General features: G+C 40.9%; 2 protein-coding genes across 3 annotated transcripts; one reads left to right on the forward strand and one right to left on the reverse strand.

The window, feature by feature from the left end:
• Nucleotides 1-5,813: 5,813 nt before the first annotated feature.
• Nucleotides 5,814-15,251, reverse strand: dars2 (aspartyl-tRNA synthetase 2, mitochondrial). 2 transcript variants are annotated; one of them, XM_076079498.1, is made up of 18 exons: nucleotides 15,069-15,251; nucleotides 14,731-14,981; nucleotides 13,808-13,907; nucleotides 13,062-13,128; nucleotides 12,873-12,974; nucleotides 12,487-12,582; nucleotides 12,279-12,402; nucleotides 11,312-11,358; nucleotides 11,010-11,116; nucleotides 10,810-10,879; nucleotides 10,046-10,225; nucleotides 9,686-9,793; nucleotides 9,432-9,494; nucleotides 8,362-8,514; nucleotides 8,011-8,229; nucleotides 7,804-7,914; nucleotides 7,639-7,714; nucleotides 5,814-6,549 (listed from the first exon to the last, which is right to left on the reverse strand). In XM_076079498.1, exons 2-18 carry the CDS (start codon nucleotides 14,903-14,905, stop codon nucleotides 6,359-6,361), a joined length of 1,989 nt encoding a protein of 662 aa, XP_075935613.1. In that variant the 5' UTR covers nucleotides 14,906-14,981; nucleotides 15,069-15,251; the 3' UTR covers nucleotides 5,814-6,358. The 2 variants fall into 2 exon arrangements, with proteins under 2 accessions (XP_075935613.1, XP_075935623.1); XM_076079508.1 differs by having other exon boundaries at nucleotides 14,731-15,251.
• Nucleotides 15,252-16,108: 857 nt separating this feature from the next.
• Nucleotides 16,109-20,965, forward strand: cryz (crystallin, zeta (quinone reductase)). Its single transcript, XM_076079521.1, has 8 exons — nucleotides 16,109-16,293; nucleotides 17,735-17,887; nucleotides 18,010-18,173; nucleotides 19,292-19,343; nucleotides 19,461-19,610; nucleotides 19,789-19,890; nucleotides 20,535-20,630; nucleotides 20,716-20,965. Exons 1-8 carry the CDS (start codon nucleotides 16,186-16,188, stop codon nucleotides 20,878-20,880), a joined length of 990 nt encoding a protein of 329 aa, XP_075935636.1. The 5' UTR covers nucleotides 16,109-16,185; the 3' UTR covers nucleotides 20,881-20,965.
• Nucleotides 20,966-23,719: the final 2,754 nt, after the last annotated feature.

A 23,719-nucleotide genomic window follows, 5' to 3' on the forward strand; every position in this document is an offset into this window, starting at 1 on the left:
GTGGTTCTTGAAGCACTGACTCCAGCTGCAGTCCACTCTTTCTGAATCTCCCCCACATTTTTGAATCGGTTTTGTTTCACAATCCTCTCCAGGGTGCGGTTAACCCTATTGCTTATACACTTTTTTCTACCAAATCTTTTCCTTCCCTTAGCCTCTCTATTGATGTGCTTGGACAAAGAGCTCTGTGAACAGCCAGCCTCTTTTGCAATGACCTTTTGTGTCTTGCCCTCCTTGTGCAAGGTGTCAATGGTCGTCTTTTGGACAACTGTCAAGTCAGCAGTCTTCCCCATGATTGTGTAGCCTACAGAACTAGACTGAGAGACCATTTAAAGGCCTTTGCAGGTGTTTAGAGTTAATTAGCTGATTAGAGTGTGGCACCAGGTCTCTTCAATATTGAACCTTTTCACAATATTCTAATTTTCTGAGATACTGAATTTGGGATTTTCCTTAGTTGTCAGTTATAATCATCAAAATTAAAAGAAATAAACATTTGAAATATATCAGTCTGTGTGTAATGAATGAATATAATAGACAAGTTTCACTTTTTGAATGGAATTAGTGCAATAAATCAACTTTTTGATGATATTCTAATTATATGACCAGCACCTGTATATGTACACACATATATATAAATACACGTACATATATATATGTTATACACACACATGTACTGTATATATATATATATATATATATATATATACACACATTTATATATATACTGTATATCCTTTTCTGATGCGAGGGTCCAAGGACAGAAGATGGCATATTATATTATGTTGTAAAGATTGTAAATTTGTGATAATGGGAAATTTTTTCTTTTTATACCACAAAACAGGGATATAGACTATGTCACTGTGAAATAGACAATGGGAGAGACAGAGCCATATTCTGTTATTTGTACTGCTATTTTCCAACCTGAGGTCTGAAAGTTGAGGCTCTGACTTTTTTAAATTTTTATTTGTTTAGATTGGTATGGTCTCTCCCAACTGACAATATGCAAACCCCAGCTAATATATCTAGAAAGACTTACGACTCATTTAAATATGTTTAGGAACCGATTGAGGAAGCACATCATGTCTGCGCTGAATGTTGGATACTTCTAGTACAGGTGGAATACCAGTTAGTAGGTATTTCTTCACCACTAGGGAGGGCCCCTACAGTAGAGAGGGACTATACCCTCCTCCCACCAACAGGGAACCCAAGGGATGGCAAGTTGCATCCTTTTTTTTGAAGTCACATTGTTCTATGTTAGATTGTTCTTTGTTTCATGTTTTGTTTTTTTGTTTGGGTACGGATTGCAACTTGACTTCATAAATAAAAATGATAGAGAATAATATTCAGATACTGTCGTTGAACGTGAACGGTTTGAATAACCCTGTTAAACGCCGGAAAATAATGACAAAAATAAGGAAAGATAAGGCACAGATTATATACCTACAGGAGACACACTTGTCTAGGCAGGAACATGAGAAGCTTAAGAGGTTTGGCTACGCAAATACATTGTATAGTTCATTTCACCAGGGTTGTAGAAGAGGTGTGACTGTTCTCATATCTAACTCAGTGAAATTTGAATGTATTAAAGAAATCAGCGATAAAGAAGGCAGATATATTATTGTTAAAGGAAAGTTGGAAAATGAAATGGTGACATTGGTAAATGTTTACGCCCCACCTAATAGTGAAAAGTCCTTCTTTAAAACTCTACTTGATAGTATTATTCTCGAAACGGAGGGAAAATTAATATGTGGAGGTGACTTTAATATTGTCATGAATAGTAATCTAGACACAACAAACAATAAGAAAAATTTGGTATAGTTGATATTTGGAGAGAGTTGCATCCCACTAAAAGGGACTATACACACTACTCGGCACCTAATAAAAGTTATGCTAGAATTGACTATTTTGTTATGAATAAAAAGGACATGTATAGAGTTATGGAGTGTGAAATTGGAGCAGCAGACGTGTCGGACCACTGTGCAGTTTATCTTAATGTTAAGCTAAAACCACAGGACAAAAAAACGTTATGGAGGTTAAATGTTGGAATATTAAATTATAAGTCGGTTGTTGAGGAGATTGAAACATACCAAAAAGAAAATGACAATGGAGAGGTTAATCCTACCATCTTGTGGGACGCTCTTAAAGCAGTTATGAGAGGGAAACTTATTGCTAAGACAGCAGCTATCAAGAGAGCTAAAGAAGAAACGTACAAGAAGGAAAAGGAAAAACTGCTTGAAATCGAACAACAGCATAAAAATACCCGTGACTCGACACTGCTACCAAAAATTAAAGAAATTAGAGGTAACATAGATAAGCTACTAACTACAGAGATAAAAAAGAAAACAAGATTTCTTAAACAATCTTACTATGAGGTGGGACCCAAAGCAAATAAACTACTGGCAAAAAGACTGCAAAAACAACAGGCAGAAAGGACAATCCATAAGATAAGGGATACGGTTACAAATCAAATAGTGTATGAACCTAATGAGATTGAAACCATTTTTAGGAACTATTACCAAAATTTGTATAGCCAACCTCCATCCGCTGACAAGGACCAAATTAGAACTTTTCTAGAGACACTGGACCTACCAGTAATTGGGAAAGATCAGAATGACCTTTTGACTTCACCCATTACAAAAATAGAAATAGAGAAAGCGATGGGTAGACTGAAAATAAATAAATCCCCCAGCACTGATGGTTTACCAGCGGAGTGGTACAAAACGTTTAGTGAACTACTTCTACCAATACTTGAGCCGTCATTTAGCTATACGCTTGCCCATGGTGAACTCCCACCATCCTGGAAGGAGGCTGTAATAACAGTGATTCCTAAGGGAAAGAACAGTGATACCTACTCTGGTTACAGACCTATATCAATTCTTAATATAGACTATAAATTATATACCTCGATTATTGCAAAAAGGTATGAGCACTTTATGAATGATATTATAGATGAAGACCAGACGGGCTTCATCAAGGGGCGCCAAACCCAAGATAACATAAGGAGAACCCTACATATAATTGAACATATTAACCATAAAAATATCAATGCAGCCCTAATAAGTCTTGACGCAGAAAAGGCATTTGATAGTGTAAACTGGACATTTCTGTATCAGGTACTTGAGAAATTTGGACTAAATGAAAAAGCTATTCAATGTGTTAAAACACTTTACCAAAACCCAACAGCAAGGATAAAAATAAATGGCAGTCTGACTGATAGTATAGCATTAGAACGGTCTACCAGGCAGGGATGTTGTCTTTCACCGACTCTATTTGCAATTTTTATAGAACCTCTGGCACAAGCAATTAGGCAGAATAAAGACCTTAAAGGGATAAAGGTCGGAAACGAAGAACATGTCATTGGACTTTTTGCAGATGACGTGATCTGCTATTTAGAGGACCCTGACACATGCCTCCCTATATTAATCAACCAACTTGAGACGTTTGGCTCTTACTCTGGATATAAATTGAACTTGTCAAAAACAGAGATTTTAACACTGAACTACAAACCAACCGAAACTATACAACGAACACTTAACTTAAATTGGAGTTCTAAAAGAATGACATATCTTGGGGTTACTATAACAAAAAGTATTGATGATCTATATAAAGCCAACTATAATAAAGTGGATCAGGACATTAGGAATGATTTGGAGAGGTGGGCTGTTCTTCCACTAGATTTCAGTTCACGGATAGACACTATAAAAATGAGCATACTACCAAGACTCCTCTATCTCTTTCAGTCACTACCAATCGAGATCCCTGAGAAACAATTTCGAACCTGGGATAAAGTTATCTCAAGGTTTATATGGAAAGGTCAAAGGCCAAGAGTCAAATACGAAACATTACAGATTGGAAAACATAAAGGGGGCATGTCATTACCAAATCTTAGGGCATATTTTCATGCAGCTCAAATTAGACCAGTCATTTATTGGTGTACCAATGATTATGAAGCTAAATGGAAAAACCTAGAACGATATGTAGAAGGAAGGGAAATTCAAAGCCTTATCGGAGACAGAAATATAGCAAAAGATTTTCTTGACCAGATGGATGTTGTCACCCGATTTACATTAGAGATGTGGTTTAAACTGATAAGAAAATACAGATTAGAAGAAGAGCTCAGGCTTCTACGATGGATAGCCTATGATAGACATTTTATCCCGGGTACTCTCGATCTGAGGTTCAAACAATGGATTTCACGAGGAATAACAGCAAGCGTTGTGAGTTTCCAGGAGCTGAAAGACAAATACTCACTAAATAACCAGGATCACTTCAGATATCTGCAATTAAGGGACTTTTTCGACAGAGAAATAAAGCACAAAATTAACTTGGATAAAAATGGAATAATTAGAACCATAATAGGAGCTTACAACTCAAAGAAATATAGAATCATATCGACTATATATCAACATCTGATGGAAAAATTAGAAAATACAACTTTTTATGTAAAACTGAAATGGGAACAAGAACTTGGGAGTGAATATTACAGAGGATGAATATCTGGAGGACACAACAGTCTTCAACATCCTCGCGTATTTGGAGAGAACACTGTTGGAAGAATGTAATCAGATTCTTTATTACTCCCCAAATTACAAATAAATGTCTGTCTATTGTCCAGCCATGTTGGAGGAAATGTGGGGCAGTAAATGTAAACCACTCCCATGTATTTTGGCTATGTCCGGAAATTGTACAGTTTTGGGGAAATGTCCATATGGTTATAGTCCAAATTCTGGGCTATGATATACCAAAGTCATTTATCTTTCTCTACTTAGGTAATCTGACAACAGACACTGTTAAGAGAAGACAGGTATTTACTGAAGATCTTGCTAGCAGCTTGCAAGAAGGCTATCACGAAGAGATGGCACAAGGCAGATCCACCATCACAAGATGGATGGCTGAAAATTGTGACTGAAATGTATGATATGGAACTATTAACTCATAGAATAAGAGCTCAAGTGGAGCGATGTCGTGAGAAGTGGGAGAAATGGACGATGTTTACATGTCAACGATAACACAACCTGAATATTTCACAGGAGTTACCATGTTTTTGAAGAGACAGAGCAATCCAGATCCTATTTTTTATTAAATTTTTTTAATTTATGTTTACGTTTTTGTGCATGTATTGTCTGTCTGTCTGGTGAAAAGCAGAAAAATAAAGTGTAAAAAATAAAAATAAAAATAAAAAATTGGATTGAATTGTAAAGCCTCAGTAAATCTGGTCCTGTTTTCTCTCATGGTGCACAGAAAACAAATTCCACCGGCCCTTCAAGTGCAGTGAAGCACTTGTATCTACACGTGAAGTGAACATTCTTGTCTATGTGTTTTTTTGGTCATTATCTTATCAATCAGGAATATTCAAACCATGTTTTTAATGCAGTCCTAGGTTAGTGTGCCGTTTTGTATCTGCAGTTTCTAAATTGAGCTGACATTCATTTCTCTTTATCCCCTGTAAACTTGTATATTAAAAGATAGGTTGACATTGTCCAAGTCTGTCTCATAGCAATAATCATAAGTACATTGAAATAGTTTTGCTGTTAATGTCAATTGTTCCTCTTGTCCTCAATAACCACAAAAGGTTTCCTTCTTAAAGCGATTCCAGTATAAGTGACGGTGCTCGTTCCAAATGAGTAACTTCAGAAGTCATCATGTTTTGGGTGCAATACTCTCTCTTTGTGTTTCTATCCCTTCACATAACTCAGCAAGGGAACACCATCTAGATCCACATGATAAAAAGACTACATTTGGAAGACGCCCACAACTTAGACAGCTGAAGCCTCATATTAGCTTCAGCTGTTTTTACACAGAACGAGGGCTGTGGATTTTACAGTTTATCCAGATGTTTATTCTTATCAAGGTGAGATATGGTCTGAAACAACATCATGTGACACAAACCAATACAAAATAAGCAGCTCTTTAGATTCAGTTGAGCTATTCGTCCTTAAATTGAGGAAATTGTCCGTATAAATCTTTCTGTTATTAAAGACAGATTGTATGAGGCATTGGTCTAAGCACCACAACAGAGGTTCAGTATCTATAAACCAACATATCAGTCTGGCCTTAAGTGTTGTTAGCTGTCAGTGAGACTTGAAAACAATCTTCTTTGTTTAACCAGTTAATGTTTCAGATTTCCATAATGTCCGCTGGTCCCTTTTTCTCTTCCATTAGAAAGTGACAGTACTGAGATGAAGCCACAGCTCCTCCTCCTCACATCTGCCGGCTGGCTGACAGAGGTCTTCACAGCTGGTTGTCTGCTCATCTCGTCTCATTGTCCTCTCGAACCTCTGCTGTGTGGGTTGCAAAGATCTGACACATCAGGTATCATCCCTTCCTCTGATGTCTCCTTATCGCTTCCTTCTTTACCGCCTCACTTCCCCTCTTCTCCTGCTCCTCGCGCTGCTGGCCATTTGACAGAGATGTGGTAAGACTTCAGCTCCTCCTCAGACACAAAGTCAGGGGCGCAGCTCATGAGGTCATGACCCCGGAACGACTTGGGGAAGGCGATGACGTCACGGATGCTGGGAGCGCCGACCATGATGGAGACCAGTCGGTCCAAACCTAGAAAAGCATGGAAGAGTTAAAAAATGACTTAATAAATATATAACCATTTTCACCTTTTAGCTTATGAATGTAGCAGTATTAAATATATCACATTGGCTCCTCAAGCCAACAGAAGGTAGCTAACACTGCTAACTTTGATGCTGCGTAATAAGCAATTGTTGCGCTTGCTATCTGAAGAGAGGCCGGGGGCGTGTGATTGATTTTTTAAGTTTTTATAATAAAATAAGAATTATAACCAATAAAAATTCACTCAAAACTTAACTTGATAATAAAATCACTTTTATAATAATTTTTTTCTAATTCTCATTCAATTTCATAACGTTTCTCATATTTGAACCCAAAATGGTCCAAAGTGTACAACTTGTATTATAGTCCTAGATTTGCTGATATTTTTCTTACTGGGTATGATTCATCAGTTGAACTGAGAACTACAGCCCAACTGATACCTCATCCACCAACATTGGCCTATCACACATATGTGGTATGGAGAAGACGTGTAGCAGACGTTGGCAGATATGCAATACTAAACAGTTATTTAGAAATGTATTTAGAAATGTTGTGCCGACTGTAATTGATCCATGTACTTTGTGTTTGTCTTTAGATATATTAATAGTTTTATTTTCAGTGAAGTTTACTCTTCAATATTAACCTTGAATCTATCATTACTTTCATCTAATGAAATGTATTGCTCAACTGCAATGTCAATAACTTGCAGCTCATAGATGTATAAACTGTGAGCTGTTGTTGTTAGCCCACTAGCCCTGCTAGCTCCCGCAGCACATGTTTATGTATAGCACTCTATTTTGCCTGGCAGATTTCGGTCTCCGACCCGTGTCAAAGTTCAATCAGATCTTACTCTGTGGGAAACAAGCCAGATAGGTCAATCCGCGACTGGCAGCAAATACGCCTTGCTCCATTCTTCATATTCAATATATGGACCCTGGACATGATCCAGGGTCTAGTTTGGAGGTAAACCCTTTTGCTTAAGGGAGCATCCTAATTAAGAAAAATAAAATGTGTAAAAATACACTTTTTTTCCCTTTTACTTTGCTAAACCAGCTCAGTGAAGTGCAGAGTTGACCTCACCCAGAGCAATGCCTCCATGTGGGGGTGCTCCGGAGTCCAGAGCCTCCAGCAGGTGAGAGAGAAGACTGGGATCCTCCTGCAGCGGACACAGTTAGGATAAAAAGCAGTTATGACCAGTCATTTATTCAACCTGATTCTAAAACTTCAAGTTATACAATAACTGACCTTGAGGACACTCTTCAGGACGTGAAGCTGCTCTGAGGCCTTGTGGATGCGGATGGAGCCTCCTCCAATCTCACAGCCGTTCAACACCAGGTCATAGTGCTGACCGCGTACCTGGAATGCATCCCACGTGACGCGCATGATTATTTCTAACCGTTGCAAAAAGGAATAGAAGAAGACACTGAGATAAGAGTGAATCTACGTGACTACCTTCTGTGGCTCTGTGTAGAGTAGCTGCGTGTCCTCCGGCAGTGGGGCAGTGAATGGATGATGAGCTGACTCCAGCTGCTCCGGGTCCTCCTCTTTGGGCAAGAAGAGGGGGAAGTCCAAAACCCACAAGAAGTGGAAGGCTGAGGGGTTGCGGACTGACGCGCCGCGTGACTCCAGGAGCTCCGCACACCGCAGACGAAGATTACCCAGCAACGGGCGCTGCGAGCGGTGGGGGCGTAGCAGGACCCGTGAGACAGGAAGGGGAAGGTTGGAGAGACAGGAGGAGATAGAATCAACATATACACACGTCATGTTAATAACTTTTCCCCTTGACGTCAGTGGGTCTCTTACCACAGTGTGGAGGGACCCGGCTACCATCAGCACCAGGTCTCCTGGTTTGGCTCCGGTCCTCTGCAGCAGCTCGTCTGTGGCCGAGACAGACAGCAACTTCTTCAGGGGAGACTTCAAAGTCCCGTCGGCTTTGACCAGCACCACGCTGAGCTCCTTGGGACCAAACATACCCACATGAAGAGACAACATAAAAAAGACATACTGAGACAATACTGGGTGGAAACAATAAAACTGCACCTTCGCAAAATAAACCTTTGTGAAGCTGAAGCTCTGTTTTTGCTTCGGATGCATCAGACAGAAATTTTGAGAGGATAGTTAGAGTGCTGATATTGGATCGCTGTCTCAACAGCTATTGGATGGATTGCCATGAAATTGCCTTGCAGAAAAGTGACCCTGGATCTACGGAATGCCATTGAAGTTCATAACAGATAAATAAATAAATGTCTGTAAGATAAATACTGAAATTAATAAATAAATGAGGCAAAAAATATATAAATGACTATTCCTTTAAAAGACCAAAGTCACACAATAGAAAAACAACAACTGATCAAGGCAGCAACTCCCTTGTTTTGTGAGGTAAAGTTAGTGTTTTTGTCAAATTAGTCTTGTGGCTTTGAAGAGATCATAGATAAGTTCAGTTCAGTAAGGACCGTGTGACAGCAAGCTAAAGAGGTGAAGATATTCTAGATATAACGTACACTTAAACTGATATAGATTTGGTAAGCAGTACATTACTCTGCTCCTGTCCATTTCTATAAACTCCATCTACTGTAGTAAAACACTGACTATGGAGAAGAAGCTCATACAAACACACTTTAAAAAATCCAAACTATCCCTTTAAGATGTTTTGCAACTTTGACGGATGCTGTTTTAAAAGTCACAAATAATCAATATTAACAAGAAATGCTGATTTGAAGATAGTTAAACTTTGTATGCTTCAAAGGTTGTATTTGCTACAAGGCTCAATCATACAAAACAACAAGAAATTGATGGAACATGAAATAGTGCCATGACAAAAACAAATCTCAAGACAATAGAGGTTGAGAAAGTAAGAGGACAAACAAACCAACCTGGCTGAACTGAGTCTTGGCTGTTTGTTTCAGTTCTTCCAAATCTTTCCCAGCAAACAGTTTCTGTGGTCAAACACGAGACAGAGAGGATCGTGTGAGTCCGACAGCTGTGACGCAGGTCAACAAAGGCAAGATATCAGCAAGCCTGTTACTTCTCAAGCATCGTTCTGTCTTTGGTTCTCATCATTATTATAAGTCCAGCATGCTCTGATGGATTTCTTTTTTTATCAGGAACATACAGGTTCTGGTCTTACCGCTCCACTGGGGACACAGACGGCCTGGACGGAGCCTCCCGGTTGGCTGAGAGCTGATCTGAGGAATTCAATCTCCGTGGATAACAAAAGCTGTCGGAGGTCGATCAGCTGGACGGACAGACAGAAAGACACGAGTGCTTAAACAGCCAGAAACATGCTGGTATATCATACTCAGAGGAACATGACTTGCCTTTGACAGCAGTGAGTTGTATATTCAGGTCTTATCTTAAAATTAAAATCTCCACCACTGATGTTAGAACAGTAATTACAGTCATCTAATGAGCTTAATTCCTTTCTGCTGCAGAAAGATCCGTTCTGATATCATATCGGTGACATTTAAAAAAAACTCAAACAGCCCACCTTCATACTGAATCTGGTGTCGGGCTTGTCCACACCGTAGTCTCTCATGGCCTCTTCATATGTCATGGTTTGGAAAGGGACCGTAATGGGACCTTTCTCTGCAGGCCAGGAGTCCTGTAAAAGACCCTCCACCAGGGACAGGATGCCGGCCTGGTCCACAAAAGACATTTCTATGTCTACCTGGGAGAGATAACGAGAGGATGAACATGGGTCAGGACTGTGAAACCACCTAGCTACGTCCAAGTCAACACCAGGACCACGAGCAAGGCACTCCTGGATCAAAGAACAGGACAAATCAAACCAAAGTCAGCATCTAGACCAAAGGTACAAGAAACATGAATGATGCAAAAGATTTATCTTATATTACGTGCCATATGTATGGTCGTTGGCGTTCTTTTGATATTCTTCTGAGCTATATTTTGTGCTACTCAATCCAGCACCAGCTAACGAAATGTGATGAATGAGGTGTTTATAATATTGAGTAATATTTTAGACAAAGACTAAGTTCCCTTATGGTTTAGCGATGCCTAGTTTTCACCCAGGTGGCCCCAGTATGAGTCCCAGTATGAGTCCCAGTATGAGTCCCAGTATGGGAACAAATACCAAATTTCCCGGATCTAGTCTGGTCTGGATGAAACTGGAATATTTCAGCTCCAATACCCGTCACTATCGACATAAAGAGGTACAATAAAGTCACAAGATAAAACCTGTGAGATTAAAAAAATCACTTTGTCAGTGTTTTCCCCGTTCCGCCTCCACGTTACCTGGGTGAACTCGGGCTGCCGGTCCGGTTTGGAGCCTTCATCTCGGTAGCACCGAGCCATCTGGAAGTACCTGTCACCGTGACAACAATGAACATAGACAAAGACTTCTTAAACTCCTTTGAATTGTTAACAAAAGATCACACACCATACACACACACACACACACACACAGTTTTTCTGTGCTCAGGCCGTCACCCCACCTGTCTACACCAGCCACCATCAGAAGCTGTTTAAACTGCTGTGGACTCTGGGGCAGAGAGTAGAACCGGCCCGGCTCTCTGGACGGAACCACAAACTCTTTGGCTCCCTGAAACACAAAAGAATGAACAGAGACTGAGGGAAGCAGAGATTATATCATGTCCCTAAATTTAAGACAAATTATATTTTACCCAAACTGATTATAAAAGAGACAAATTCTTAGCTCCTCTGAATGTGTGTTTGTTTAAGAACGGTTAAAGTGACTTTGGTTCTGTGTCGTTAAGGGGGGTAAGGACATTCTTACCCCCGGTGTTCTTTTAAACAAGGTCGGAGTTTCCACGTCCACAAAACCTTCAAATGACAAAAGCATAGACACGCTTAAACAATGAGGACCTGGATTCTACTGTTTTCTATCTAGCAAGAGAGAAAAAATAAACTATTCTGGTGATCCATTATCTAAATCTGATCTGAATAGCTTTCTGTCCGGTGTTATTACTTAAGAACAAGGTGAAACAAAAAGGTTTCGTTAAGATAACCTTTTTAAATTGCTCATCTACTTTCTTCCATCTGTGAAACATGTTTTGCCAGGTGAAATAAAAAGTTTTGTCAAGATGTTTGTTGTTGTAATGCTCATTTCGGCCACAAGAGGCTGAAGTGCACCACTGCACTATGTTCTAAAGAGGACTAAAGCATTCATATTTTCCCTAAAGACAGATAGAAATACATTTCTAGCCAAAAGAAAGACATGACAGTAATGTTACATAACTCCCTAACATGCAGTATCTGTGCATGGAGACATTAAAAGTCACCTGGAAGAAAACATGGATGCTGTTAGTCTTCTTTAGCACATGGAGTAGTGGTGCACGTCAGCCTCTTGTGGCCAAAATGAGAATTACAACAAACACTTGAAAAAATGCTCCTGACAAAAAATAATTCTCAAACTTTCCTTTCCCCCCGTTTCACATATGAAAAAAACATTCAAGGAACGAAGAAAGATTCTCCTGATAAAACCTTTCACCTGTTCTTAAGTAAACACACGAGAGAAAACAAATCAGATCAGATTTAGAAAATGGATCACCAGAATTCACCAGAACCAGGGCTTCCATAGTCTCCTCCTTGTCCTCTAATTTGAGGCAGGTCGACAGACAAAGGTGTGTTGGTCAGTCTGTGTGTGACGGATGAGCAACCTGCCACAGTGTTTCCCGGCTTGGGACGACCACCAGCTGTAATGAACAAAAGACGAGAGAGGAAGTGAATCCCACTCTCCTTACCGTGCACATTACAGAGGAACTCTCTCATCTTCATCACCAGCTGAGACCTCAGTCTGAGGTTCTTCTGCATCTGAGAGGACCTCAGGTCCAGGTAGCGATACTGCATCCGCAGAGACTCAGACTTCTGTACAACAGAAACACAATTCATGATTAATAACGATAATAAATCACATTACCTGCTTGAACATTTGTAAAATTGTTAACTTACTTTAACAAAGTCTTTAATCTCAAAAGGCAACTTCCGGCACACATTAAAAACCTCCACAGCGTGAGTCAGGACTTCTACTTCTCCGGTTGGCATCCCCTGTTCAATGAGAAGATGAATAAGAAAAGACTACTTCCAATGTTTGCTCTGCCAACCACCACCGCTCAGAGGAAGTCTCTTTAAGAACACCCAGATAATTCACATTCACATTTAACACTTATCAGCATATTACAGCAATTCAATGTAACGCTACAAGTAAGTTACAAGTGAATAGAGACGAATCAATAGAGTAAAACATGCTGTTGTTTCCATACCTCATATGAATAAGGGGACCTTCTTTTCATGATTTAATGTTACACACACACACACACACACACACACACACACACCTTGTTCTCCTGCCCCGCGGGTCGTCTTCTGACTGTTCCCGTTACCTTGACGACAGACTCGGCCGTGAGATCACGCAGCGCTGCTTTCAAATGACTCGCAGACTTCAAACCACAGGAAATAAAAGGTTAAACACTAGTAAAACACAACTTCTTGAGTTGCAAAAAGAACTTTGTTGTACTCGTCCTTACTTCGTCCTGAGGGATTAGAACTTGGGCCAAGCCGCTGAAATCTCGCAGGATGACAAACAGGTCTTGCCTGTTGGAGGCAGAAACATGGTTAGAATACTATTTCATGTAACTTTGCAACCCTCAAGTTGTAATATTTAGATGCAAGTGCATATTTTCTCTTTATCCCAGATAGAATGGTGCAGTAAGGTATGGAGAGGTTATATTTTGCATTTTAGTCGTCAAATTTGAATTAACGTTTGAATATTGTCCACTGTACAGCAGGTGAAGTCAAACACTGTTTCAATTTTCAAATGGTTAGAAAAATGCTTTTTCATTTTGACTTAAATATTGCCTGCATAAAAGATGAAATCAGGTTACACTGTTTATATTGCTTTCTAATTTTCAAATCTGAATCAACATTTGAATATTGTCCTGATTATTGCATTTTCATTTATACTCAAACAACGAATACATACGTGGAATATTATAATAAAGTCCCTGTGAGCTTCCATATATAGAGGCCTTACTGACAGGGCTGAGTTAGTAAAAATGAACGTGCCGTGTACATCACAGGATTTCAGGGCATTTTTAGTAATTTTAGGGATAGCAGCGTCAATCTTTGATCCAGACTGAAACATGTCAACGACTATTAGATGGTCTGGAACAACACGTCGTACAGACATTCATGGTCCCCATAGGGTGGACCTCTCATTGCTATTTAAAGCCCCCAGTGTTTGAAAGTAACGTGGGCAGTAACAGAATAATACCTGAGGTATTGGACCCAGCCACACAGAGTGACTTCCTCACCCACATGATCCGATCTCAGTTCTCCACAGGTGTGACTCCTGAACGACAGACTGCTGGGACCTGGAAGAGGAACAAGGAGAACATTGTGGCTGGACGATAACTGGGATTGTTGTGGTCATATGTCATCTTCTACACATTCCCATCGTCCAAATCAATGACTCCAAGCTGTAATGCTGCCGAGTTACTAAATAACAAACACATGTGTAGCTATCAGTGGAACGCAATTTGTTGCTTTCAACATAAGCTTGATTAGTTCATGTGATTTTGCATAATTTGTTACACCTCTGTGTGTATAAATGCATAATGTGATAATGATTTAAATACATATATATATATATATAATCCATATAAATGTTTCACGGTAGACGACTTCATTGCAGGAAACACGCCGGTGTATTTCATACCATTAATGACGGCTGCATTCGACTTGGAGCAGGTCCTGATGTTGGCCATACTGGGACCACAGAATGAGACTCTTAAAGGAACAGAGCCATTGGCTGCCGTCGAATAGTCAAAACTTTTCCTAACCACTTTTGATGATGTGAATGAGAATTCGTAAGAATTTAGGAAAACACAAAAATAAATAAAATAAAAATAATCCAACTCCATTTACGATAGGCCACGTAATTATGTTAATGACGTGGGTCTGCCGTCCCTTTAAATGTCGTTGCAGCGGTTGATATGAATTGTGGGAAGGTATTATCTTCTTTCCTTTCGAAAAGGATGCTAAAGGAGACATGAAAGGAGGCACGTCAGCCTCCTTTCCTGGAGTTTTTGGATGAACTAAATACCACTCATTACTGTACTCACATCCTGGACCCGTATGGGGGTCACTGTCCCAGTCAGTGTGGTCTAAGTGACATGATAAATGACTGCATGGTACCTGTGGTTGGAGACCTTGACCTGCAGACCGGATATGAGCAGCTCAGGTGTCTGAGTTGAGGTCTCCACAGCGGGCGTCCTTGACGGGAGGTCGAGGCTGAGCTCTGGTACCAAACAGTGTGAGCTCTGAGTCCACTGAACAGCATCCGCAGCACACACCTGCTCTTTGCAGCCATGTTGTTCTACGACCACAACGCGAGGAGGTTAACTAAGCCTGTTAGTCATTGGACCGTCCGGTCAGCGCGTGTCCTGCTGTTTTTAATGAAGAGCGAGCTTATCATGTAATGACACCGTTATTCAACATGAGAGTGCTAACACAGAGAACCGGTCTTCACTAACCAGGTCAGGACGTGAGGGGGTTGGAGAAGAAAAACCTCCGCTGTCACTTCAACTTCCGGGTTCTGTGTCTTCGCTCGTGCTGAGCGGGTCCCGCAACTCTCTGCTCATGTGGATGGGCTTTTCTGTTGAGTTACACGTTAGCTCAATGCTAATCCATATCATTTAGGAGTCGATTATACGCAAACGGATGTGACGTCATGATAGAGACCGAGGCCAAAGCAGTCGATCTGCAACTCGATTTAAATCGTCAAGACGTCTTTCAATAATTCAAAACTCAACTACCATTATGATGTGAAAGTAGTATTTGTGTCCTTTTTATTAAGTGAATACAAAAACACAAGAAATGACAACAATAAAAGACCATAAAATATGACATTATAACAAGAAATCACTAAGAATAGATAAGTGAATGAAAAGAAAACAAGGAAACATTTTCATTCCATGTAGTTGAATCCCAACTTGGAGCTTTATAAGAAAGCACAGAAGTTTGATGGGATCATATAAATGACAAAGTTTCCAGTATTACAACCCAAAAAACAGACATCCTTTTATTTAGAGAAAGCAGGAACGACAAGAAGAACTGTTCATTTGATAGCTGGTCTACTTTACTTCAGGATGAGACGATATTTTGGATGTTAGACTTTCCAATTCAAACTGTATTGATTGATTGACAGGTCTCTGCTGAGGTCCATTATCATGTTTTAGCTCAAGTGTGTTTGAATGTGGAAATATATTTTTTATACAATCAAAATGCTGCTTTACTCATCACGAAGAGCACTCGGCATGAGAAAACAGCTGTAAATGTTCTCTGTGGCAAATCTGAGAATTTATTTTCTCAAGATGTTAATAAAACATGTTTAACAAACTGGAGGTGCAGGCAGGGAGGGTGTACCAGAAGAAGTCTATGACATTATTATGACAAGTCTATGACATTATCTAGATGACATTATTCTTATTCATCCTTTTTAAACCTTGCAAATGTAGTACGCTCCTGTCCAGGTGGCGGCGCTGCTGCGCTTATAACCAGATCTGTGAACTGCAGAAAGCTGCACGCATCTCGGTCTCGGAAGTTTGGAGTCTTCTTTGAAAGTTCGCCCTCCCGTCGTTGTGTGCGGACATGTCGGGCTGCAGGCTGATGAGAGCCGTCAGAGTGAGTGAGTTCGGAGCTCCGTCGGTGCTCAAACTCTGCTCGGATGTGTCTGTCCCACAGCCTGGACACAGACAGGTGAGACGGACAGACGGAGGCTGACTGGATCAACACCACATAGTCTGCTGGTGGAAGTTCAGCCACAGTAAAAAACAACAACTGCAATAACCGCCCTTATTGCGTAAGAGCAGTGTCGGGAAGCTTACTTTCGAAATGGCTCACAGATTTCTATTTATAACAGCTTCAAATGTAATAAGCAATGTAACTATTTGAACAACTTAATTATAATAATGTAAGTGTAACTTACTACGTTTGGTTAATTTTATAATACATGTTTCCCCCTACTGAAAACAGTAGGCTACTCAACTCTGATTACTGTCAAACTTTAATTGAAAGTCCTTCAATGTAACTTGAATTAAGATGAAAACCGAGCAAAAGAATGAATGTTATATTCTGCATATAATCTTTTTACTGAAAGGAATATATTTGGATGTAACCCCTTTGCAATCACCAACATTTTGATTACTAAAGTAATTTAATTACATATTTATTTCTCAGTAATTACATTTATATTGTCATTTAATTACATAACTCGTGTAACTAGTTAACACTGTGTAAGAGTGCCATAGCAGTAAAGCTGCTAGTCCCTTTAGCAGTGGCGGGCCGTGCATTTTATGCCTGGGCCTTCTGTGCTGTCCTACTACAGTTGAACAGCTACGGTGCAGATACATGAATCCGTGCATGACGGGACGCTGTCGGGTTTCTCCAAAAGTTTTCAAAAGCACCGTAGTGTCCTGCCGTGCTATGGCGTCCTTAGGTTAGCGTAGCATAGCTCCAAACACCAAGATGCTCAGTTAAAATGAAACATTCCCAGCCAAAAAATGTGCGACGCTGTCAGCCAGACAGCTGTGCAATGAGAAAATAAGCTAATTGGAAAAAAATATATAATACATGTAGTGTATTTATGAAAAATGATTAAATTATAATATAGCTATAACTTTGTAGTTCTGTTTAGGCCAGCAGATAAGGCTTAGCTGGCCCTGACGGCCCACCACTGCCCTTTAACGTTCAATCCACTTCACAATACCACTGGGTTTAAACACCAAAAATCAATCTGTAACTTGTCTTTGTGTGAACTTTTTTCTGGTGTCGGTCTGGTAGGCTGGGCTTCACCTTTGAAAGATCAGCCATGCACATGTTTCTGTATCAATAAACTTTAAAATGCATAAACACGGTCACTAATATACATTCGTATTAGGGTGCATAGCTCACAGAATGGCAATAAAGCCAACAGAGTGCGGGTCATGAATCTAAAAAAGCAATAAATATTAGATATTGTTATTTATAAGGATTAAATTGAGCTGCTGAGCAATTGCAATTGAACTGAGGAAACATATGTATCATCAGTTGTGCTTGGCCTTTGGATATGGATATGTCCTTTTTTTTCTCATGTCCCCATAATTATTTTCTGAATATATATCTACCCATCTACAGCTCGACCATGTCTCTCTCTCTGCAGGTGTTGATTCGTGTCCATGCCTGCGGAGTGAACCCCGTGGAAACCTACATCCGGGCTGGGACGTACCCCCGTAAGCCCCCCCTGCCTTACACACCGGGCACAGACGTAGCCGGAGTGGTGGAAACTGTTGGAGAAGGAGTGACCGCAGTAAAGGTCTGAGAAAAAACACACACACACAACAACAAAAAACAGAACTAACGGTGGACCTCATAGTTGACCTTATCCACGGTTTCAATGCAACCACAGTAAATCCATTCCACGTGTGTGGTGTGCAGGCAGGAGACCGTGTGTTCACCACGGCCACAGAGTCCGGAGGTTATGCAGAGTACACTGTGGCAGCCGACCAGTGTGTCCACAAGCTGCCCGATGCTTTACACTTCACCCAGGGTGCAGCCATAGGGATCCCCTACTTCACCGCCTACAGGGCTCTGGTTCAAAAGTAAGACCTCAGCGCTCAACCTGCATTCTTTCATTACACTTTTTTTTTTTACTTCCATTTGTGCAGAAGTTTTATTTCATCATAACCTGCTGAGTGGTTACTGAAGAGAGTTCACTCAGGTGGACAGCTTCATCACATCAAAACAACTCCCCCAAGTGGACAAAAAGATGAATTAATGCCGTTTTAGAGATAATGCAAAATGAGATTACATGTGCTTTTTTTTTTTTTTTCGCTTTCCGTCACCAACACCAGCACAAGTGCACTGGAAGTTACTTCGTAAGGACTTCACTTTAAAGTGAATGAAGTTGTTGTATAAGTATTATTTCCAAGAGTGTGCACTGTGATTCAGCTTTTTGAGTTGGAACCAGCTTCCACTAGAACAGGACAATGCTGAAAATAGTCCCGAACAAATACACCTAGTTATGTGTGTTGAAAGCATAGAGTGTATGTAAGAAGGGGATGACGTCACCTGTTTGTGGACTGCAGTCCTGAATCCTTGAGCATGGCATTTAGCCGTTGGTTTTTTGCAACCACAAGTGACACGAGAAGGTGGAGCTAAGAACAACCGGAAACTCATTTTTAGTCAACCAAATAGTTACAATTTCCTTTCATGATCTAAAAACACAGTGAAAGGGTTAAAGTTGTAAGACAGACAACTCCCAGACCGGATAACGCTCTTGTAGAGACCTGTCAATCACTGTGTAGCCCCGCTACACTGTGTATTGAAGAAGACTTGAAACTAGAGATTGAGACCATAAACTCATGTTTACAATGTTTACTGAGGTAATAAATCAAGAGAGAAGTAGAGTCATTTTCTCATAGACTTCTATACAACCAGAGGAGTCGCCCCCTGCTGGTCAGTAGAGAGAATGCAGCTTTAAGACACTCCCCCAATGGCTTTTAAAAAAATGAAACAACAGTATGTATTTGTGAACATTCTTGAAGAGGTCTCAGGGTCGAGTGGGGAAGTCAGAGGGCATTGGCCTTGTTGGTTTTAACCTTTGCATAGGATTTGTTTACAATAAGTAAAATATACAACAACACCAGACTTACGCTTTAAACAAGCCAGTCGAACAGATGTTGTGACTCAAATGTGTTTTTACTGATGTGTGTTGCAGAGCCCACGCCAAAGCCGGAGAGACCGTCCTCATCCATGGAGGCAGTGGAGGGGTGACATTTTTTGTTTCTTCTTTTCTAATTATATATATATATATTAAATTCAAATGGTTTCCACATCCTCATTGCATGTAATTGTGTGTGTGTGTGTGTGTGTGCGTGTATGTTTAGGTTGGTGTGGCAGCGTGCCAGCTGTCCCGTGCTCTGGGTCTCAAGGTGTTGGGGACGGCAGGGACGCCGGAGGGACTGAAGCTGGTCCTCAACAACGGAGCTCACCTGGCCTTTAATCACAGGGAAGAGGGCTACACGGACAAAATCATGGTACACACGCACACACACACACACACACACCCCACAGGAAACAAGAAGGAAAGGAACTCGTCATGAACGAAGCTTGTTTAAACATTTAATCACCTTTTTTGTTCCTTGTTTCTTAGTTCTGTCAGGTGTTTTAGTGGTGGTTACAGGGATATGAACTGTGTGTGTGTGTGTGTTCTAGGAAGCCACAGAGGGCAGAGGCATCGATGTGATAGTAGAGATGCTGTCAAATGTCAACCTCAGTAAAGACCTCCAGATGTTGGCCTTGGGAGGACGTGTTACGGTCAGTAGGACTACAGTCCAGTGCTATTTATCAGTCTAAATAGCTTGGTGTGAGCTGTCTCGTAGAGACACCAAAATAATCCAGATTGATGAATAGCACTACAGGTAAGAAGGAAAATTGGTATTTTTGATTTTGGGCTGAACTGTCCCTTTAAGAGTAGCACAAAAATGCAGAGAGATAATGCTTAAGCTAAGAGAAGGGGCGGGGTTGACCCTGTTGCAACGGATTACATCATGTTTTATGAATACTATGTCTACACTGATTGGTTCACAGTGGCAGTGAATGAGAAATGAAATATTCATCAGTATACAGAGGCAGCGAGGAACAATCTAGATTACATTTGTTCAAATTTTGACTCTGGAGTCCTCTAGACTTCCTCCAACTTCTCTCGGGGAGCTGAGGAGCTACTTTTAGTGCTGCAATGCCTCGTGAATTACTCTTAGACCAAAAAGTTAGGACTGACACAGCCTTTATTTTTCCACCAGTTAGGAGCTACTTTTAGCCAGAGGGTGGTTTGTGAATACGACCCCTAGACTTCTATAGCTCTGTAGCTAGGCCCTACTACCCTGAGTAGAAGCTGTATCCCAGTGTAGCTCGTTCCTGTGCCTTACTTCATACGCGCTTATCTCTCTCCTTCATTGTAGATCATTGGCTGCAGAGGCTCCATAGAGATCGACCCCAGAGACACCATGGCTAAGGAGAGCAGCATCATGGGAGTGACCCTTTCCTTCGCTACATCGGTACGAAGCAGTGGCATCACACAAGTCGTCCTGATACAATGTTTAAATAAATGTTCGTATGTTTCCTCCCTCCCTCCTCTCGCAGGAGGAGAACAAGGAGTGTGCGGCGCTGTTCTACGCGGGGATGGAAGCTGGTTGGCTGCGTCCGGTCGTCGGCTCCCAGTACCCGCTCACCAAGGCCGCCCAGGCCCACCATGATATCATTGAGTGTCCCGGGGCTGCTGGGAAGACAGTCCTGGTCGTGGGATGATGTGATCATAGCACAGGTTTTGGCTGTTAATAATAAGGAAAAAAGTCAAGAACTTAAATGAAATAAATGTATAAAAAAAAAGACATTTTTGGAATCATTTTGTGATCCTAATAAACAAGATTGGTATTTGGGTAAAAGGAAGTAATAGAAAGGACTAAAGTTAAAAGCTCATATCTGAGAGGAGTTAAACATGACATCTGTGCCTCTCAGGTGACAGCGGTCTCTACTGAGCATGCTCCAGAGAGGGCCAGGTAACTTAAGCTAGACACACACAGTATCTGCTACAGCGCTGTAGCAACCGGTAAATGATGGCGCTCCTAGTTTAAGTCTCCCCTCAGGTCCTCAGATCATTCTTATGGATTAATATGGCAGTGGAGTGTACCATGTCGCCCGTAGGGGGGGACCTTTGGGTTCTGTTCAACAGGTGAGCAGTTTGTAATGGTTTTTAAATGATCCCGCACTCTGATCAGTATTTCTTTGGTTTAGGTGTATACAGTAGATGTTCAGAAACTGAAGCTAGGCAGAAAGCAAATCAAGAGAACTGGTGCTCTCTCTGATGTATTGTGGTGAATGCTAATCAGCTGTGGGTATATCTTGCTCTATTGCTCTTGCTTTATTGACATATTTGTCACAGGCTTGCTGGGGATCATTCAACTAGGATGAGGTTATAGTTTTTGACAGAAAAATAAATACAAATGAACATTTAAATCTAATGTCTACTAGAGAAATGGGGCATGTCTGAAACAGCTTGTGGACCACACGGTAGTGAGACTCACTAATGAAATGGTTTCAGTAGTCAGTAGTTCATTAACTGACACAACTGACGAGGATTTCTAAGGTCAGACATCTAGTGTAAACCAAGGCTGGATGGCTTACTGCCCTGGGGCCCCAGACCCTCAGGGGCCTGAAAGGTTTTTGTGTGGAAATCCATTTGTGGAAATTTGATTCATTGATGATACAGTTTTGTTTGGTATTATGCACCACGAATGCATAATTAAACGATGGTAATCACCATCAGGTGGGTAATGCATTTTCCCTCGATGTTTTTTTCAATACCTTGAATATTTCAGTTGATAGTGCTTGTGCATATCTTCAAACAAATATGTGTTTAATTAAATTATGACTAACTGATATCCAGCAAATCTGGGGTGTCGACTTGGTGAAGGCCCCACTGCTCTTCTTGGCAAGACCCGCCCTGCGTAGCTGGTTGAGGTAGAGGCAATTGGTTAAGGTTAGGCATTGCCCTCGAGTAGACAGGGTCAGGACAGAGCCCATTGGTCAGGGCATAGGACCAGAACAAATCAGGTCACCAGTAACTTGGCGAGCATGGACGCCTGGCCAATCCTAGCGCTTGAATGCTGCAGAAGGCGGGTCAAGAAGAAGAGCAGTGGGATTCATAATAACGCGCCAAAGACAACGATGAACCTAACTGGTCTCTTACTACAGATACCTTTGGAGGAGCGAATCACAAGGTTACCAGTGTTTAGCTTAAAGCCGCATCCATCATTTCTGACCACTAGGAGGCAGAACAACTCAGAAACAAGCACAGACGCTAGCATACTATAAACTTATCAAGATCTTTTGTGAGCAAGCAACAGCTTACCTACACTTCTATCAGACACATTAGCATATATTTGAAGTTGTGTTTCTGTCCGACTGTCAATTATCAAGTTCGATCTGCACTCTTTGTTCCGCTCAGGTTTGATCTCCACCAACTGGCTAAAGAGCCAGATGTTTCACTTTCAAGCTGCTAACTTTCTATCCTTTGGAGCTAACGTTAGCCAGGTAGTGTAGTGTTTTGTGGCTAATTATGATTTTCTATTGAGTGTTGATGAGAACATTATACTCAACCACACAGTCATGGGTTGATTGCTAACAGGCACCAACAGACACCGGCTGAGGGGTCCAAGCGGTCACAAGGCTCCTGGGCTTCACATGCAAAATGTCTGAGAGAAACTCCAAAGAGATGCAAAACAACTGCAAAGAGACACGAAACAACCACAAAGAAATGCAAAATGTCCACATTTGATTCAATTGTATTTTCAAGATTATTACTTCAAACGCTGAATTGCTGAGTACTGCAGGTTTAAGCTGTGTGTGACTTTATGTGTTGTTTTCAGCAGCGATACTTCTTGTCATTTGAGGTGAAGTTGCTCAAACTCATTTGGAAAAGAGCTTTAGCAGAAACATGATAGGCCTCATTCTGCTACAAAGACTGGCTGTCATCCATCAGTCAGCATCCTCTGGGGACAACCTCATACCCCCCCCACTACACACATGTCAGTTCATTGCCAACACATTTATCCCTGTTTGTTTGCCTAGCAACTCAGAGCAAACAGTAAACAAACGGGACAACTGAGGTTCGCAGACTTTGGTCCAAGGACACGCTGAGGTCTCTGATAGGGCTCCAGAAGGGCCCAAGCCATCTGACTTCATGTCAGTTTCTTTTTAATCTTTAGAAACTAAATTCACATGTCCAAATGACAGACATCACAATCTGTTCCTGCCAATCTTTAGCCAAGACCATTTATTATAATGGCCCACGACATTTACTTTTAACAAAACATGGAACATTTAAATGTATGACCTTTAGAATAAAAATACTACTGTTGGGATTAATTGCGTTATACAAACAATATGAAGAAAAAGACATAGGTTTGGTTTTCTTAGGGAAAGTTGGTGATGATGATGATGATGATGATGGGGGTATTGTTTGTTGCTTTTGATCTATGAACATAGGACATGAACAGAGGGTCCTGGGGGGCTGAAGTCTACACGTACCTGCATGGAGCTGAAGAGAGGTGATTATTGTGTATTTCCAAAGATGTATTGATATGTT

This window comes from Anarhichas minor, unplaced genomic scaffold (assembly GCF_050575085.1).
Source record: "Anarhichas minor isolate MPS153535 unplaced genomic scaffold, ASM5057508v1 ptg000006l, whole genome shotgun sequence".
Lineage (NCBI taxonomy): Eukaryota > Metazoa > Chordata > Actinopteri > Perciformes > Anarhichadidae > Anarhichas > Anarhichas minor.